The sequence below is a fragment of the Triticum urartu genome, chromosome 7A, assembly GCF_056163025.1.
Source record: "Triticum urartu cultivar PI428250 chromosome 7A, HENAU_Tu73, whole genome shotgun sequence".
NCBI lineage: Eukaryota > Viridiplantae > Streptophyta > Magnoliopsida > Poales > Poaceae > Triticum > Triticum urartu.
Genome location: NC_141879.1, coordinates 206,332,042 through 206,350,332, shown reverse-complemented (window position 1 = coordinate 206,350,332; position 18,291 = coordinate 206,332,042). Strand labels below are relative to the sequence as shown.

Sequence of the window (18,291 nt, the reverse complement as noted above, 5' to 3'; positions counted from 1 at the left end):
AATTTTAGAAAAGGTTATTGTTTTCTGAAAACTGTTCGTGTTTCCAATTTTTTCTAAAAACTAAAAAAATCTTTAGGAATTACCTAAAATGTTTGCGTTTTGAAAAATGCTCAGAATTTCCGAAATGTTCCCATTAACAAGTTTTGTTCTCTAAATTCCAAAAATGTCCGCGTATTTTCAGAAGATATTTAGGATTTTCAAAAAAGGCAAGGTCTTGAAAAATTGAATTTTAAAACTTTTTTAGAGTCGTTGAAAAATAATTGTTGGATTTTAAAACATTACTCGCTTTTTTAGAAAAAATATTCACAATTTCCAAGAAAAGATAAAAAATCCAAAAACTGCTAGGATTATGTGTTGTAGTTAGTTCTTAAAGTAGCACGCTCTAAATTAGCCACCAACGTCTACCAGGTTAATTTGTAAGTAGCTGCTCTTTCTAAGGTAGAGCTGCAGGAGTTCGAATCCCTGCAAGGTCAGTCGCTCCTTATTCTTTTTTTAGCGACTATATCGCTGCCGCATATTGCCCTTTATTTGGATGGGGGGGTTGTACTGAAGCGGGACTAGCTAGCCAGTTGTATTTGACTGAAAATAGCATGAGCTTACAATTTTGCATATTTATTTGACAAGTTCGGTCCCATATTTTAATTTTCAGTTTCTTTTTGGGGAGAGGCCTATTGTTTAGTATGCCTTATATCCTAGGCATTTGTACTAGGAACAAAGGATTATCCGAGATCCCCGTAAAGAGAAAATAGCAAAGAGAGGAAAAGCTGCACATAGATAGATCAGCTGATGTGATAACAACATATTCTAATTTTCAGTTTCAGAATAATCTCGACGCAGTACACGTCAGAAGTTTAATTTTTATGAAATAAGAAATATTGAGCCCAAAGAAATTTTTGTTCTTTTAGCTTTGGAGTTTATGGTGTGAAGCAACAACTTCATATAAAATATTCTTGAAGTTGGCTTTTTTACTTTGAAGTTATTAGCTAACACACTTAATGTTGTATGCGGTCCTGGATTAGAACTATCGGAACTTCTAGAACACTTGCACGACATCTGATGTTGTTGGTGCACGTTGACTGCACTGATCCGAGGCAAGGTGCAAGAGGTTTGCTCTGTAGGAACTGTTCCCAGAATTTGATACATCCCTATCACAGTACATCGCTCCACTTTGATATATCCATATCATTGTTATGTATAATGTTTGTTAATGCTTACTGTATGTGGAATTAAAATGTCTTTGTGGTGATGTGAATCAGGCTGTCACAGCTAAATCTCCTTCCAGTAGTGATTTGCGGTCAATAACGACGTGTGCCATGCATCAAAGGATGTGAGATTGGAAGAAGTTGTCAAAGAGTATGCCCAACAGCCACGTGTTTGCATTTGTTGCTAGAGCCATGGATGACCCTGGAGCTTTTATTTGAAACAACAGTTGCCATGTGATGATCAATTACTGAACCCAATGCAAAGTTTCATTACTATATTTGTATGTGAGCTAGATAGACGGATGCACTGCTGTCAATAAATGTGAGGTAAGATTTGTGATACAAGATTCAGAGGAGTTCTGTCAAATGCCACAACATGCTTATCATCTCATAGGTTTGTTCCTTCCCACCATTGTGTTTGTCCCGGTTTCTTATACAGAAGATGATTTGGAAGCTCGACATAGAAAATTAATCACTGTAATGCAGATTACATATTAAGCAACTTCTGAAAGTAAGGGCCAAGAGACTCTTTGATTCAAAGGAATTTTCGTACAATTTTCCTTCTTCATGAAGTTTGAGGGCATCAGCTTGAAAAAAAAATTATCTATGCTCTTTGACGTCTATTTTAAACGCGCCTTTTGTACTCCCTCCGTTCCAAATTACTCGTCGTAGAAATGGATGTATCTAGAACTAAAATACATCTAGATACATCCATTTCTGTGATGAGTGATTCGGAACGGAGGGAGTAAGTCTATACACCATTCTATGCATTTCACTTGTTGTACTCAAGTTTCATCTGCAGTATTGTGCATATATTTCATTATTAATGTATTGTCTATTCATGAATTATCTTGTAAATTTTACAAGAAAAGGTGATGGCAAAGTCAGTGATGATCAGTGCATATCAGATTGTAACTGACCTTGATCATGTAGTGACTTAATTTCTCAGCCTCTTAGAGTAAGACTTATATTTTTTGCGTGACAGGAATCATGAAAATATGGTAGCACCAACGCACGTGCTCGATTAATGGATATAATAATCGATAGATAGTTTCTTGGTTCTTACCTGAACTAGCTTGGAAAATAAATTTGCAATAGGTGAAGTATTCCCATACATAATCTAGCTTGCACTTAGTATTATACTATTATTAAGAGGGCTCACATATATGTCCTCTGTTTAACATGAGCTGAATTGGAATAAGAAATACTGGGTACAAAATATCTACATCCTTAATTTTATTTATATTGTTTATTAATGCACGTACATGCATGATTATTAGTGAAGTACAAGGGAGGGATTTATTTCTTGAATACAACCGGCAGAAGAAAAGAAGAGAGTATTTTCAATTGATATTGTTTGTTTTGAGGATACTCAATGGTGCACCCCGTCTATGCTAATTTGCCTAATCCCGGTTCGTGCTCATGTCTCAGACTTCTCTCCACCTTCCCTTCTATGTTAATTAGGAGCCGCGTGGTGTGATGATTCAGGTCGATCAACATCATTGGCGAGGTGAGACAGAACCTTCTCTCTTTTTTTTGAGGCAAGGTGAGACAGAACCTTGACTACGGTGTCGATGCGCGCTCTCTTATCGGGCCGTTCTTGGATGCACAGCCCAGCATATGCCACGGCCTTCCGCAAGTCGAAGGACGGATATCGGCCCTGCAGCGCTGGGTCTGCCATCCGGCAGAGTTCGAACTGGCGCACGTTCGCCAGGAATGGCTGGGCCTGATATCCAACAGCAAACACCACATCACTCAGATCATTCATGGCCGAACAAGAAGCAGCAAAAAAGTGAACCAACGGCTTTGGCTAATTAACTTACCCATTGGACAAGGTGTCGATCTCCCACGGCATCCTGGTCGTCGTTGAAGGCCCTCCGCCCTGTGATCATCTCCAGCAGCACCACGCCAAAGCCGTAAACACTCGACTCCGGGAGCGGCTTCCCGACCATCCAGGTCTCAGCAAAAGTAATATCTCTGGGGAAACGAACATTCCAGCCCTTGGCAAGCTGAGCAGCTAGCCGGTCATGCTCCGCCAGTCCATATTGGGACAGCTTTGGGTGGTAGCCGTCTCCGAGAAAGATGTCCCGGCTTCTCATGCATGGGTAGACGAAACCTTCATCGTGCAGATACTTCAACCCTCTGGCCACGCCGGCGGCAATGGTCATCCTTGTGTTCCAGTCCAGCGGTGATTTGCCCGGAGATGGATCTGATGAGCACAAGATCCAGCAGAATTAATGATGGTTTTGAGCTAGATTTTCGGTAGCAGGTATATAGCACACGTACACCAAAATAATTAATTACCGTGGAGGTGATCTTCCAGAGAACCCAATGGCATGTACTCGTGAACCAAGATCCTGTGATCGCCAACCGCGCAGAAGCCTACCAGACTCAGGAGGTTCGGGTGGCGCAGCGCGCTGATCTTTAGGACATGTCCAAGAAACTTCATGATCTCTTGATCTGCTGATGAATGAGGATCAATAACAGGCTGCAGCCTTATAGCAACGACCTACACATGCAGATGTTGATCATCAACTTTTACCTCATATATCAATCATGTAATCATGATACGTACATATGAAACTAACTGACAAAGAATTGGATCGTGACCTGGTTGATGCTCTTGAGGTAGCCTTTGTAAAGACCCTCCAAACCAACAAGGCGACAGTCATCGCTGAAGTTACTTGTCGCTGCCGCGATCTCCTCGAAGGAGAAAGTTTGCGGCGCAGCAGAGTTGCGGCTGCGTGGATAGGCCGGAGGAGATGGGGGGACTTCCTTCTTCCTCGTGCTCACGCAGGGGAAGCAGCTAGCGAGTCTGGAAGCCATTGTTCAGCTCCGGCTTTAGGTTCCTTTTTATTTCTGCTTGCTGCTTGGACGTCTGAGCCGTGAGACGACGACGGAGATCAGATTCCCTCTGTCTCTCAACCAGAACCCGGTTTTATCTAACGGCCACCGTCCACCCCTGCTCTGGGCTGCATTTCCCAATTTAATCCAGTATGTTTCAGATACACAAGAAATAAAACTTATTAGCTTCACAAATACCACAAGAGATGTCACACGTATATATCTGCCTCTGTACTAACATGCTCTAAGGCTCGTCGCTCGTGAAGATATATGATGGGTAGCACCACAAACACTGACGCGTCCCTTCAGGCCGAGTGGAGTACTATGAAAGCTAGCGCTGGGGTCATCATCTGGAACAGCAATGGCCAAGTGGCTCTCTCTGTTTGCCGGCGGCTGCCAAACTGCAGCGACCGGGAGGAGGCAGAGATGTGTGCAATCCTATGCGAACTGAAGGAATTGAGCAAAATATACACTGGTCGGCTGTGTGTGGAGACTGACTGTGCCGTAGTTGCTGCGCTACCAAAGAACAGTGAGCGGGGAATTTGGGGTACTTACCTGCGCAACGTCGTCGTCGGAGAGAGCGACCGCTCCGCCGGCTGACGATCTGCTTCAAAGCTCAAACCACTGCTCCTCGCGCTCAGGGCCGGTCCTAACTTTTCAGAGGCCCGGGGCAAATGCAAAAGGTGGGCCTAATATAGTGAAAAAAATAAATTATATCGATACAAAGCATAATCAGCGCAAAAAAAAAGAGAAACAAAGCACATCATTTTTTTCGGCCTAAAAGCATCTCTTTTTCATTACCAAATAAAATATATTGGATCTAACTTATCTGCTAGCATTTTCTTTCTTCTTTTCTCAAAATTATGTTTTTAGGCAACATTTTACAAGAAAGGAGTGGAAATACCTGAATTTGTCGAATGAAAAATAGAAGAAATTCAACTATATATCCAACCCAAGCATATCAGATCTTCCTAGGGTCCCCGTATCCTCAAATAAGCAACATGTACAGATATAGAAGACCTGTCGGTGAATCGCTAGAAAACCAAAAAAACAGTACAAAGATCAAGCGGAAAAAGACTCTAAAATTACAAGAACTTTGTAGGCTTTTGACCCAAGAAGCTGTCCTGTTGCAACTTGCAAAGCGACCGTGCTTATGAAGTGTTGCCTTTGCGTGCTGCCGTCCGTTACATAAGAATACTTAGGCTAGTCATAGTGGGAGTAACTTAGTTAGTAACATAGCGCACCTCAAGAAAATTTTGCTTATGTAGCATGTAGTTAATGAGAAGTGGTAACATAATATGTTACTGTAACATAGCGCTTCCCAATACAAGATGGGTCTACAAACTAATAAATGAAGTCCTCTATGACACTACTACTATATTACTTTGCACTATAAAGGTAGTAATTTAGACTAGTGTCATATGCATGACACTAGTATAAGTTACTCCCCACTATGACCAGCCTTATAGGCAAACCCATAGGGGAGTGAGATGGTGAAACTCAAAGTGGGTCAAAGAAATCAGCTACAGCAGTAATGTCCATTAATTTGCTAGACATGCTGGGTGCTTCGGGAGTAGGAGCAGAACAGGGAACGAGCATACCGAGGGAGAAGAAACGACGACGGTTGGTGTTACAAGATGGATCGATTAAATTGAAATTGGGATAGTGCCTTTCAGAATTCACGTAACCTGCTGCTTTTTTTAATAGAACGTAACCTGCTATTGGGCTTCAGGCTTTACGGCGCTTTTTGTTTGGCAGGCGGCAGTGTAGTAGTATAGTACATACTCTGGGTCGGGGCCCCCCATCACGCTGGGCCCTAGGGCATCGCCCTTCTTGCCCCTATCCAGGGCCGGCCCTGCTCGCGCTTTCTCGGATCCAGCGAGAGTTGTGGCCTTGTGGGGGTGATCTCGCAGGCCGGATGAGCTAGGGGAGAAAGGAGAGCAGGTGAGTCTGTGTAGCGCACGCACGCACGCACGCGATGGATGGATGCACTCGCCGCGCCGGCTGCTGTGTATATAGCATAGGAGGAGGACGACTGTGTCTACTGCCGAAAACGGAAACATACTGCTTGCGAGAAAGGAACGGACGGTACGTATGTACACCAGCCGGTCACTGGAGTATGGCCGTCAATCAAGGAGGCGAGGAGGGGTGGGTGCGGGTAAGTGCGTGTGTCTGTGTGTGTAACATTTTTTCTCTAAGGGCAAGTGTGTGTGTGTGTGTGTGTGTGTGTGTGTGTGATTTTTTTTTTTTGAGGAAAAGTGTGTGTGTGTGTGTCAGTGTGTGTAACAAAGCATCACCACATTTTTCAGAGCAAAGACGATGGTTGCTTTGTTCTGAAAAATTACCTCATCTCTGCACTATAGTTGAAGGTGTAATCCAGATTGCAGCTAGCTTTATATCTTATACAATCACCAGCTATGAAAGCATTCTGATTCGATTAGTAAACTTCATTGTTGATTCTGGACTTTTTTGTGAAGTTATTTTATCTTCCATCTATTAATAAGATAAGATTAGCTCATATTCTTGGAGACCTTTTACGGTACATCCTGTACTATTTTACTATGGTCACATGAGGAATCATTTATGTATTAAGTCATGACAGTATTTTATCTTCCAGTTTTATATTCATCTACGATGAAAATAAATCTAGAAAGCACAAGTGCACTGAATTCTTGCCCCACTGTGCTAGTTGTGTGCATCTGCCCTTTTTCCCTCATGTCATGTCACGTGATCATCCTTTTTGTAGGGAATATCAATCCATCTATTGCTTTATGATATAAATGCGAGCTTTTTTATTTATAATTATGAGCTTTCGCCATTAACTTCTGCTGTTACAAAACCGACGGTGCTCTTGGTTCCATGGCGTGCCTTAGTCTTTTGTTGGAATACTAAAAGTTCAGAAGCTCTCATGGTACGACAAGTGAAATAATAACCAAGTAGCCAATTCATAGAGCTTCATTCATTGTCATCTTCAACAAAAATCAGTGCTACAAAGTTTGCAAGATGGAGCGTTGTCAGTAATTTGTTTTGATTCATGTTCCGTTGGGATATCAGCAACTTTCTTTTATATCTTGATCAATCGGCTTATGTATGGAACACATGCTCTTTTGCCCCACCGAATAACTATAGACAGTTGATGGGACTGATGATGCACAGTACATGCGTTGTCGTTCATTCTCCGGCTGCAGATCACACCACAGCTGCTTTACCTCTTTGCATCGCAGGAGGTTGCCGATCAACTGCAGCGTATCAGGCTGGCCACACACATCGTCACATCCCCAGGGAATCCATGGATAGAAAGAGCGAGCGAGAGGGATCCAGTTCCTAAATTGTCCTGTGGTGCGCGTGTCGATCAACTGCGGTGTATCTAAAATGCACCGGACATATAACTTAACTTGTAAAAAAACTAAAATGGTTTTGCAACAAGACGATAACAAGAAGCATGAACTTGGCTATTTGGCATCCCAGTTTCTCGCATTAACTTGGGCATGGACAGCAACTTATTTCGTCATAGCAAAGTTACAGAATTCGACCACTATATTTAGAAAATAATTGAGAGATTATTCCAGAACCATGTCTCATATTTGATACAAATCACACAAGTGACAGAAGCCATTCAACTGGCAACATGAGCACATGATTCTGAGTGAGCTTGACAGAACTATAAGTGATAAGAGTCTTCTTTTATTAAGTTATGTTCAAGCTACAATATCAATGTCAATACTTAATGCTACCGTGAAGGATGCATAAACAGGCAATTGATAAGAAAAACAAGGGAAAAGGAGATGTACCAAAAATAGTACTATGCAACCTCAAGCGGATGTAAATAGATTAGTTTCAAATTGCGATATGGCAATACCAGTTTCAAAGAAGTTGATTCTGCGTTGGAAGAACGCAAATAAAATTCATTATTTTTCTACATAAGGCTAATACAATAAGCAATTTGCATGCATAATCAATAGAAAAAACATATGATACGACTGTGCGAATAGGCGAAAGCGTCTTACCCTCGATGTGAGGGGGCGCGTTGCATGTTATAGGCTGCAGGGGCGCACCTCCCTGGCAAATAGCGCATACAAGTTTGTTGGAGAAGATTACAACTTGGGGAGGAAGAAATAAAGAGATAAGAGGTTTACAAGATATTGAACTACTTGTCTAACAACCTAGTCTATCTCCTGGATGTCTCCTTGTGCGCCAAGTCTGGTCTCCAACATGACATGAATATATGTTTAACACCCTCCCTTAATCACAACTTCATCAAGTTGAGATTATGTTTAAAGTCTTCAAAACTTCTTGTGGGTAAGGGTTTTGTGAATCCATCTGCTATCTCATCCTTGGAATGCACAAAACGTATGTCAAGCTTCTTCTGAGCCACTCGTTCTCTGACAAAGTGAAAATCAATTTCAATGTGCTTGGTCCTAGCATGAAACACTGGATTAGCAGACAAATATGTGGCACCCAGGTTATCACACCACAAACATGGAGTTTTAGTACTTTTTACACCAAGTTCTTTCAGCAGTGATTGCACCCATATAGTCTCAGTTGTAGCATTTGCCAATGCTTTGTATTCTGCCTCTGTACTAGAGCGAGAGACAGTAGCCTGTTTCCTGGCACACCATGAAATCAGATTAGGACCAAAAAATACCGCAAAGCCACCATTGGACCGTCTGTCATCCAAGCAACCTGCCCAGTCAGAATCTGAAAAGGCACTCAAAAGTGTGGATGATGACTTGCTGAAATTCAGACTAATACTCAGAGTGTTCTTGACATATCTGACTATACGCTTTGCAGCAGTCCAGTGAAGTGTAGTAGGTGCATGAAGAAACTGGCATACCTTATTGACAGCAAATGAGATATCAGGTCTTGTAAGCGTCAGATATTGGAGTGCACCTATCAAACTCCTGTACCTTGTGCTGTCATTCTGACTCAAGGGCTGTCCTTCTGTAAGAGACAGCTTCTCTGAACTGGACAGTGGAGTAGGTGAAGATTTACACCCTTGCAAACCAACCTTTTTTACCAAATCTGTTGCATATTTTTCATGAGAGAGATGAAGTCCATCCTCATGCTTCTTTACTTCAATCCCTAGAAAATAATGCAACTCTCCAAGATCCTTAAGAGCAAATTCTATACTAAGATCCTTCAAAAGTCCTGTGATAGCCTCGTTAGATGAGCTGGTGACAATAATATCATCAACATATATGAGAACAAATATGTGAGTGTTGCATTTGTTGTAAATGAACAAGGAGGTGTCAGATTTTAAAGGAATAAAGCCAAGTGCTTGCATTTTATGACTCAGACGTGAGTACCATGCTCTAGGAGCCTGTTTCAGTCCATATAATGCTTTGTTAAGTTTGCACACATGATGAGGTGCATTTTTGTTTTCAAACCCAGGAGGTTGCTTCATGTACACTTCCTCTTCTAGAACACCATGCAAAAACGCGTTCTGAACGTCTAGCTGCCTGAGACTCCAGCCCCTAGAGACAGCAATGGACAAAACAAGACGGATAGTGGCAGCTTTTACAACTGGACTAAAAGTATCCTCATAATCAATGCCATACCGTTGTTTGAATCCTTTTGCTACAAGTCTTGTCTTGTAATGATCAATGGTTCCATCGGATTTCCTCTTTATCCTAAATACCCACTTGCAATCAATAAGGTTTTTACCTTGCCGCGGAGGAACCAGGTGCCATGTGTTGTTTCGTTTCAAGGTTGAGTACTCCTCTCTCATTGCTTTCTTCCAGTTTTCATCACTAAGTGCTTCTTCAAGTGTATGTGGCTCGCCTGGCTCACCTGTGGAACATACCATCCCAAACTTTGTCATGTGTTTATAAGTTTTAGGTTGTATTACCCCTTGTTGAAGACGAGTGCGACGCGACGAGGTTGGCAGTGACGCAGAAGATCCCGGCTGAACTGCAAGGTTTGATCCCGATGCGGATACAGGATCAGGCGCAGCAGCCGCGTTGGGAGCAGGCGCCGGATCCTCTATGCGCCGCAGCACACCAGGAGCACGTGAAGAGACCGCCTGCGGCACAGAAGATCCCGCCGGTCCTGGCTCATCATGCGCGAATGATTGCGCCGGTTCCCCCCTGGCGCCAGACGTGGGGCCCGCATTGGTCGGACGGTGCAGGTCCCGCCGCTTGTAGCAGACGCGTTGGACAGGGAAACGCCCGCCCGTGAGCTCGCCCATGGGCCCAGGTGAGCGCGGCGCGGGGTTGGCGTCTCCTCCAGCTGCTGTGGGTCGCGTGGCGTAGGCGGGTCCACCCGCTGGCGCGCGATCGGTCACAGTGGGAGCAGCAGAAGGCGCGGAGTCCGGGGAGGATCGTCCTGAAAAATCTCCAGGCGGCGATCCCAAGGCAGATTCTGCCGCCAGGTCTGCGGGAACTGATCCCAAGGGAGATTTGCTCCCCCGACCCTGGCACATGAAATATGGCCCTGTTGGGCAGATTTCTTCATCGTTTTCAGCTCCATTTTTTTCAGCATGGCTTCCTGCATCATCATACAACTCAGGCAAAATGGTGAGGGGGTTAGTCATAGTAGGATCATTAGAGCTATACTCCCTTGGATCAAGGCCGGTTAGAGTAGGAGAAAGAAGTAGGATTTCTTTCCGAAGAAAGCGTCGGCATTTGGATGTAGATCAAGAAAAGGGAATTTAGTTTCGTCGAACACAACATCACGAGCTATGTATACTCGACCGGTAGAAACATCTAGACACTTGACCCCCTTGTGTTGAGTGCTATATCCAAGAAAAACACATTTTTTTGACCGAAACATTAATTTGCGAGAGTTGTATGGTCGGAGATTGGGCCAACAGGCGCATCCAAACACACGAAGTGATGTATAGTTTGGTTTGATATGGAGAAGCCGTTCAGTAGGTGTTTCATTATTGATCACTCGACTAGGAAGCATGTTGATGATGTGAACGGCCGTGAGGAAAGCTTCGTCCCAAAACTTTAGGGGCATGGAAGCACCAGCAAGGAGGGCCAACCCGACCTCTACTATGTGCCTATGCTTGCGTTCGGCAGATCCGTTTTGTTGGTGAGCGTGGGGGCATGACACATGGTGAGATATGCCAAGTGTTTGAAAGAAGGAATTGAGCTTCTCATATTCCCCTCCCCGGTTAGATTGGACAGCAATAATTTTGCTATCAAACTTACGTTCTACAAGTGCTTGAAATTTTTTGAACACTTGAAAAACGTCAGATCTTTTCTTGAGGAGATAAATCCAAGAAAATTTGCTATAGTCATCAATGAAGCTAACATAATATGTGTGTCTACCCACCGAGGTTGGGGCAGGCCCCCAAACATCAGAGAAAATTAATTGTAAAGGTTGAGTAGAAATACTGGTAGATATGGGATAAGGTAATTGATGACATTTTGCTCTTTGGCAAGAATCACAGATAGTTTCACTACGTCGCTCACCAACAAACGAGAGCTTATTTTTCTTAAGCAAGCGTTCAACTAAAGAAAAAGATGCATGTCCTAAACGATCATGCCATCGTGTGGAGGAAAGCTTGATAGCACCACAAGCTTGTTTATTTGATCTTCTAAACTCCGGAATCAATGGGTAAAACCCTCGAACACATCTACCGCGGTAGAGTACCTTCCTCGTGGCCTGATCCTTGATCAAAAAGAAGAAAGGATGGAATTCAACGAACACATGATTATCAGTAGTGATACGATGAACGGAGAGAAGATTTTTGTTGGCACTAGGAACATGCAGAATTTTTCTAAGGTGAATTTTGCGGGAAGGGGTACGTATAACAGAATGACCTATATGACTTATCCTCATACCTGCACCACTTGCCGTGTGGATCTGATCCTTCCCATGGTATTTCTCACGGAGGGTCACCTTCTCGAGCTCGCCCGTGAGATGGTTTGTGGCACCGCTGTCGAGATACCAGTTGGTATCCACACCATAGGACCCGTCGGCTGCGGCGACAACCTTGTCTTCTTCATCCGAGGACGCTTCATCTTCGTCAAAGCGATACCAGCAATCCCTGGCCGAGTGGCCAGGCTTGCCGCAGATTTGACAGCGTACAGCATCGGGTCGTGACCGTCCCGAGCCGCCACTGCCGCTGCCGCCCCCGCCACGGCGACCCTTGTTGTTGTTGAAGTTAGGGCGCCCGCCGCGGGAGCCGGAGTTGTTGGAGCCGCCACCACCTTGCTTGCCCTTGTGTCGAGGAGGACCACGGTGACGGGATGAGTGCCCGCCGCGCCCGCGGGTGGCCGCGTTTGCCGAAGACTTGAAGCCGCCGCCGGTGCTATGGAACTGCGCGACATGCTGATCAAAGTTGCTCAGCATGGCGTACAACTCATCGAGAGAGACCGGCGTGACGCGGGCATCGAGGGCAGAGACAAGGGGCTGGTAGTCCATGTCCAGCCCGTGCAGCAGGTAGGAGATCAGTTCATCATCCTGGATTGGCTTGCCGGCCGCGGCGAGTTCATCGGCCAGGCCGCGCATAGAGGCATAGTACGCGGCAACAGATTGGTTGCCCTTCTGTGCATTGATCAAAGCAGTGCGAATGTTGTTAACACGACTCAGATTGAGAGGAAAACATGCCTGCAAGCGCCGCCCAGAGAGCGTGCGCGATGGTGATCGCGGTCACCGTGATCAGCACTTCTTTGGAGAGGTTGTTGAGGAGGTAGCCGAGCACTTGTTGATCCTCCTTCACCCAGATTGGGATGGAGAGGATTGGCTCGGTCGTCTCCTTGCCTTCCTTGTCCTTGGTGACGAGGAGGCGGGCGGGTTCCGGCACGGTTCCATCGACATAACCGAAGAGCCCGGCTCCCCTCAGCTGCGGCGTAACTTGCGTTCGCCACAGGACGTAGTTCGTCCGGGGGAGCTTCTCCGTGACTTGGCCGCTGAGATTGGATTGAGCGGCGCTAGAGGAAGACATGGCTTGGCACTAGATGGCAGCTAGGGTTTTGGAAGAGGAGGCTCTGATTACCATGTGTGAATAGGCGAAAGCGTCTTACCCTCGATGTGAGGGGGCGCGTTGCATGTTATAGGCTGCAGGGGCGCACCTCCCTGGCAAATAGCGCATACAAGTTTGTTGGAGAAGATTACAACTTGAGAAGGAAGAGATAGAGAGATAAGAGGTTTACAAGATATTGAACTACTTGTCTAACAACCTAGTCTATCTTCTGGATGTCTCCTTGTGCGCCAAGTTTGGTCTCCAACGTGACATGAATATGTGTTTAACAACGACATGATCACATAACTGAACCTAGATCATCGGCACAACAATGATAAATCATTTCTAACAGTAGGGAATGGTACCTATTCAATTGGAAGAGTATGATACAATTTCTTGCCATTGAGTGATACTCTCGTAATCTTGTTGCAAACCTCTCAGTTGCACTGATGATGCTCCTTGCATTTAAATATAACGGTTCAATGCTTCATAAATCGTAATGTAATAAAGTACAATAAAATCAAAAGGTATGGACAGAAAAATCAGAGACTGAAATAATAGGGTACTGGATAGAAAACCAGTATAAAAATACGAAGGAAATAGAAATAAAAGTAACATTTGGACTGAACCAACACTTTATTCGAAATGAGGCCACTTGAGTGCTAAATTCCTTATTTCCATTCCGACATTTGAAAATATATCGATTTTCAAATGGCAATCCAGCATCACAATTGTCTCTGTGTGTAAATGAACAACCATATATACCTTCATCCTGCGGTTCAAGGCCATATCTGGCAGCTCTTTGTGCTTATTCGCTCACATTTGCTTAACCCGGTCTTACTCTACTGTAACTGTGGAAGAAAGAATGTACAGATTATCCTTTAATATCTCATTAGCCTCCTATTACCACATGTATGCTAACCCAAGCATATTTATTTAATTCCTACTATATACCAGCATTTCATCCAGCAATAGCCTCCAACATCTGTATCGAAAAAATAGCCTCCAACATAAAATCCAGCAAACCGAACACGAGTAGCTGCCGCTAATTGAGATATTCTAGTACACTGCTTAACTGACAGATTTGCAAATACTTAATTGATCTAATACAGGTACATTCTGAAGAGAAGTACATGGACAGTACATAACCAAGGAAGAGACAAGTGGAGTTCAAGTGGTAATATTACATATACTTTTCGCCCCACTATCCAGAGCTGCACCAAGCTGATGTTGTCGCGGCCCCCATCATCGTGTAGGAACATCTCGTGGATTCGATCCTAGTGATTGGGCAGTGGGTTCGGTGGGTGGACGGCTGTGGAATGACACTTTCAAGCGCAAGGTCATACCTGGCGATATGATTCGACCTCAACTTTCTGTCATATGCATGCCTCAATCAGAGGCCGTGTGGAGAGCAGCTGCCCACGCCTTTGCTTCAGCACAGGTTGCTGTCAATAATTATATTCCGCAGCAATCTAGCAGCTCTCGGATTGACGCGGATAACAAACCCCACCAGCCATCGGTATCTGATGCATTGAGGGATCCATCACAGTTGAGCTTCAAACTGTCACCTTCAGACTTGTCCCACTTGGTTTAGCTGTGCCTTACTTGCGAAGTTTTTCCGCACAGATTTCGGAGAATCAATGGCCCAATGATTTAGTTCCGCGGCTAGCTATTCATGATAGCCCAATGGTTTAGCTGCTCACTTTAATCCCCCAGTTCCACTACCACCACTTCAAGAGTAAACAGGAGATAAGGATTCTTCTATCTTCCCTCAGCTGAAGAAGCTTTTCATGATGCTCACCTGCGTCCTTGCATGCACCGTTGTCGTTCATTCTCCGGTTGCAGAGCACGCCACGGTTGCTTTACCTGAAGTGCTGTTCACGCTGGACACACGTACACATCCCCATCGATTCGATCTGCATGCGTCTGCGTCTACATATTCTTTTTCGCGGCTGAATCCATGTCCATCAGCTAGCTAGCAGACCTGTCTGACTTGCCCGTCTTTATATAATTATTAAGGTCGTCTTGAGCTGTCGCCGTGGATCATCAACTCGTCCAGCTCGAGAACTCTAGTGTGACTGGCGCCGGCGTAGTGAATATACACACGTGAACCCAACCCATTTCCCACTGCCGACAGAAATGCAGTCCCGCTCCAGCCCAAGCAAGCAAGCACCAAACCAAAGCAGCGCGCCGCCGGATGGGAGTCGGGTCCATGGACCTGGCCGCGAAACGGGGCCGGCTTCCGCCGCTCCGTGCGGATCGACGGGTCCCGCGCTGGAGGCAGGGAGCGGAGCGCCAGAGGAGCCACGGCCTCGGAGCAGGAGGCCGTCCCTCGGGGCTCTGCTTCAAGCCAGGGTCTCAATCGACCTCGGAATCCAGTCCCCGCCGCTCGACATCGACGGAGACGAGGACAGAATCAGCGCGCTCCCCGACGACGTCCTCCTAGCAATCCTAGAGCGCCTCGACATGTGCGAGGCGTTCCGCGCCGGCGCATTCTCCAGGCGGTGGCGGAACCTCCCCCGCCGGCTCTCGCTCCTGCACCTCGACGTCCGCCAGTTCGGCCGAGACACTTCGACGGTCGACCTCGGGGCAATGTCTCCGGCGGTCGAGACCATGCTGGCGTTCACGGGACTGATGTCTTCGGCTGTCGAGGCCATGCAGGCTGTCGAGGCCATGCAGGCGTTCACGGGAGCGCTTCTCAGATCACTGTCTGCGTCTCCTCCTCCGGTGACCCTCAGCCTCTGCTTCTTCCCTGTGACGAACCTGACCTCCATAGGCCGCGCCGTCGAGGACGTTGTCACCCGCGGCGAGACTAAGTATCTTGAATTTCACATCCGCGCGCCAGACGGTCATAGTCGGCTGGCGAGGCACGAGTTCATGTCCTTCTCCCGTGCCTGCCCAGTTGCCTTCCGGTGGCTCACGATGCTTACATTCGACAATATTGCGTTTGATGATTCCGACATCCCCGACCTCATTAGCGCTTGCGATAGGCTCAGACACCTCACTCTGAGCTCCTGCAGTCTGGTTGAATTTTACTCTCCGCTCGAGATCCACACGCCATGCTCCAGACTCCAAAAGCTCTTCTTCATAGACTTTGATTGCAGATGGATCGCGTTGATGACTTTACCCAGACTTACAGAACTGCGGTGCCAATCTTGGCGCTCCGAAAACCCTCGGCCGGTGCGGTTCGGCCAGGTTCCGGAGCTTCGCCGTGTGTCCCTCATTTCTCGTGCGACGCCCTGTCATGCGCCACTCGCACTGAGTGAGTGTATACAATGGACTCCTGGCAACTTGTCTAATTTGCATCTAGATTTTGTCAGCGGGATGGTGAGTTAATTTCGATTTGCCACATGAGTTTTCGTCTGCGTCTAAATATTGTCTGTTTTTTTTCTTCTCCACCAATTTCATCTGTCTATTTGTGTTCCTCCTCTTGTTGCAGATTTGGATTCAGATGGAACATCCGAAGCAGCTCACTGCTAAATTCAGAAACCTGACCAATGTGGAGCTTTTTGGTATCTTTCCTAAGTATGATCTGAGCTGGACCATATTTTTCCTTGAAGCTGCACCTGCCCTGCAAAATTTCAGAGTATGTCTGATACTTAATCTTCTCTAATTTAAATTTTTAAATGGCAAATATGCTTTAACTGCATTGCTCTTGTTCCTATGTTTTCCTGCATGAAGTTGTCTCGAGAAGGGCATTTGTGTACCGACTATGCCATCAAGACCAATGTGGTGTGGAAGCCATCCAAGAACTTTAAGCACCTGAACTTGAAGTTGCTCCGGATGTCCGGGTTCGAGGACGAAGACAAGGTGGCAAATTACATAAGGCTAGTCATGAAGCGAACTGTGTGGTTGAAGAGAATCGAGCTGCATGGTGAAAACCCATGCAAGAAATGCGATGCCATTGACCCGACGTCGAGGAGACCCCACGTGGATGAAGCTCGCAGGCGTCGGATTAAGGAGAAACTCACACATAAGTCATCCTCATCCGTGGAGATAATAATATGTTGATGGATCTGGTCAAGGAATGTAGCTGCCGGAGTGAAAAACTAAAGATTGTGTATGACTACTAGGTACTGATAACCTGACAATGCGTGATTGCTGTGAACCTCAGAGTGTAGCTAAATTATGTGTACTGCAGTTTGGATGCATGCTTTTCTTTTCACTACTTGCCTAGTGTATGCTGATTTGTTCACCTGCTTTGGCATCACTCAAATTCTTAACTTCTTAGGAAACCTTGTGCCTTCTGAATTTGTGTGTTAACGTCAACTCTGACTAAAGAGGTACAGCAATGTATCTGATCCGTGCACCAGCTGGAGGGTGTCATTCAAATTATTTTGTCGTTCTCTTTCTAGAATATGACTGACTTTGGGAGACCTTGTGGTAGGCATTCAAAAATTGTTTGCATGTGCCTAGACAGGGCATTCAAAACCTTGTGACTGACTTTGGGAAACATTGGGCTTATTGTCGTGGTCATAAGTTCTCACAGTAATGGTGTTCTTCGCGGGATCAGTCTGTGACCAAGAACAATGCGCTCTGCTTTCAAAATCTTAGGAGCTCATTAGGTTGCTAAACTTGAGAGAAATTAGAACTATATCTTCGGCATCGCAAGGCATGTTCCTCCTCCGAACACTTCAAAGTAGTTGACCAAAAGAACTATATCCGGCTCTGTATAAGAGTTACAACCCTGAACCACAAGGGAAAAAAATACTTAAACAAAAATAGGCCATGCCTTCTGACAGCTTTTTCAACGAGGCGTTGTATTCTGGCCTTATTATTATTTCGAACCATTTTTCAGCCTCCCACTTCGTGTTTCGAGACACAGTCTTCATTGACACGTCTTGTCAAAGCAGAGATCGTGTCCCTTTATTGCGGGATTCTCATCAATACGGGCTTGGGTAATCCAACAGTGCCATTTGCACGACCCCTAGGGAATAGGCGAGTTTTAAGGCTCGTGGGGGGACGCTCGATATTCACTGCCTTTATAATAAGACAAGGATCCCCCTTTTTACCCCACGCCTTCCTCCTCCTCAGCCCATCTGTCCTCAAGCTCAAACGCCCCAGCTTAAACCCCTTCCCCCCCTGCTGACACTCTAGCCATGTCCGGATTTGGAGCGCAGGGCAAGTGGATGGCCTCCTCCGTCACGGAGGAGAACATCAAGGAACTCCAGGAGGCGGGGGTACTTGGCCAAAGAAATCGCCCATCGGCTTCCTGCTAAGAAGTAGATCATTCCCACCCCGGAGCCCAATGAGAGGGTAGTATTCATCCCCCATTTTCTTCGCGGGCTAGGGTTTCCACTCCACCCTTTCGTCCGCGGGCTCATGTTCTAT

At 45.7% G+C, this 18,291-nt stretch overlaps 3 protein-coding genes and 1 pseudogene across 4 annotated transcripts; 1 reads left to right on the top strand and 3 right to left on the bottom strand.

The window, feature by feature from the left end:
* Positions 1–2,369: 2,369 nt before the first annotated feature.
* On the bottom strand, positions 2,370–6,015 carry LOC147959031 (putative serine/threonine-protein kinase PBL7). 2 transcript variants are annotated; one of them, XM_087535370.1, is made up of 5 exons: positions 4,602–6,015; positions 3,813–4,174; positions 3,507–3,711; positions 3,026–3,411; positions 2,370–2,928 (listed from the first exon to the last, which is right to left on the bottom strand). In XM_087535370.1, the coding sequence occupies exons 2-5, from the start codon at positions 4,026–4,028 to the stop codon at positions 2,659–2,661; spliced, it is 1,077 nt and encodes a 358-aa protein (XP_087391496.1). In that variant the 5' UTR covers positions 4,029–4,174; positions 4,602–6,015; the 3' UTR covers positions 2,370–2,658. The 2 variants fall into 2 exon arrangements, with proteins under 2 accessions (XP_087391496.1, XP_087391495.1); XM_087535369.1 differs by having other exon boundaries at positions 3,813–6,015.
* A 2,611-nt stretch (positions 6,016–8,626) lies between these two features.
* Positions 8,627–12,942, bottom strand: LOC147959030 (uncharacterized). The gene is made up of 5 exons (XM_087532422.1): positions 12,652–12,942; positions 11,837–12,542; positions 9,985–10,532; positions 8,881–9,366; positions 8,627–8,653 (listed from the first exon to the last, which is right to left on the bottom strand). Exons 1-5 carry the CDS (start codon positions 12,940–12,942, stop codon positions 8,627–8,629), a joined length of 2,058 nt encoding a protein of 685 aa, XP_087388548.1.
* LOC125549704 (small nucleolar RNA Z247) lies at positions 12,329–12,467 on the bottom strand (annotated as a pseudogene).
* A 1,845-nt stretch (positions 12,943–14,787) lies between the features above and the next one.
* Positions 14,788–17,147, top strand: LOC125531101 (uncharacterized). The gene is made up of 3 exons (XM_048695509.2): positions 14,788–16,287; positions 16,400–16,546; positions 16,642–17,147. The coding sequence occupies exons 1-3, from the start codon at positions 15,100–15,102 to the stop codon at positions 16,969–16,971; spliced, it is 1,665 nt and encodes a 554-aa protein (XP_048551466.2). The 5' UTR covers positions 14,788–15,099; the 3' UTR covers positions 16,972–17,147.
* The last annotated feature ends 1,144 nt before the right edge of the window (positions 17,148–18,291 follow it).

What these genes read in the sequence shown, in the direction of transcription:
- LOC147959031 (XM_087535369.1), bottom strand. Translation starts at nt 4,028, where the DNA reads ATGGCTTCCAGACTCGCTAGCTGCTTCCCCTGCGTGAGCACGAGGAAG. An exon ending in TCTGGAAGATCACCTCCACG is followed by an intron (nt 3,412 to 3,506) that starts GTAATTAATTAT and finishes TGTGCTCATCAG; the next exon opens with ATCCATCTCCGGGCAAATCA. An exon ending in ATCGACACCTTGTCCAATGG is followed by an intron (nt 2,929 to 3,025) that starts GTAAGTTAATTA and finishes GTTGGATATCAG; the next exon opens with GCCCAGCCATTCCTGGCGAA.
- LOC147959030 (XM_087532422.1), bottom strand. Translation starts at nt 12,942, where the DNA reads ATGTCTTCCTCTAGCGCCGCTCAATCCAATCTCAGCGGCCAAGTCACG. An exon ending in CGGCTGCTGCGCCTGATCCT is followed by an intron (nt 9,367 to 9,984) that starts GTATCCGCATCG and finishes GGACTGAAACAG; the next exon opens with GCTCCTAGAGCATGGTACTC. An exon ending in TCTCATTTGCTGTCAATAAG is followed by an intron (nt 8,654 to 8,880) that starts GTATGCCAGTTT and finishes ATGGTGTGCCAG; the next exon opens with GAAACAGGCTACTGTCTCTC.
- LOC125531101 (XM_048695509.2), top strand. Translation starts at nt 15,100, where the DNA reads ATGCAGTCCCGCTCCAGCCCAAGCAAGCAAGCACCAAACCAAAGCAGC. An exon ending in TAGATTTTGTCAGCGGGATG is followed by an intron (nt 16,288 to 16,399) that starts GTGAGTTAATTT and finishes CTCTTGTTGCAG; the next exon opens with ATTTGGATTCAGATGGAACA. An exon ending in CTGCCCTGCAAAATTTCAGA is followed by an intron (nt 16,547 to 16,641) that starts GTATGTCTGATA and finishes TCCTGCATGAAG; the next exon opens with TTGTCTCGAGAAGGGCATTT.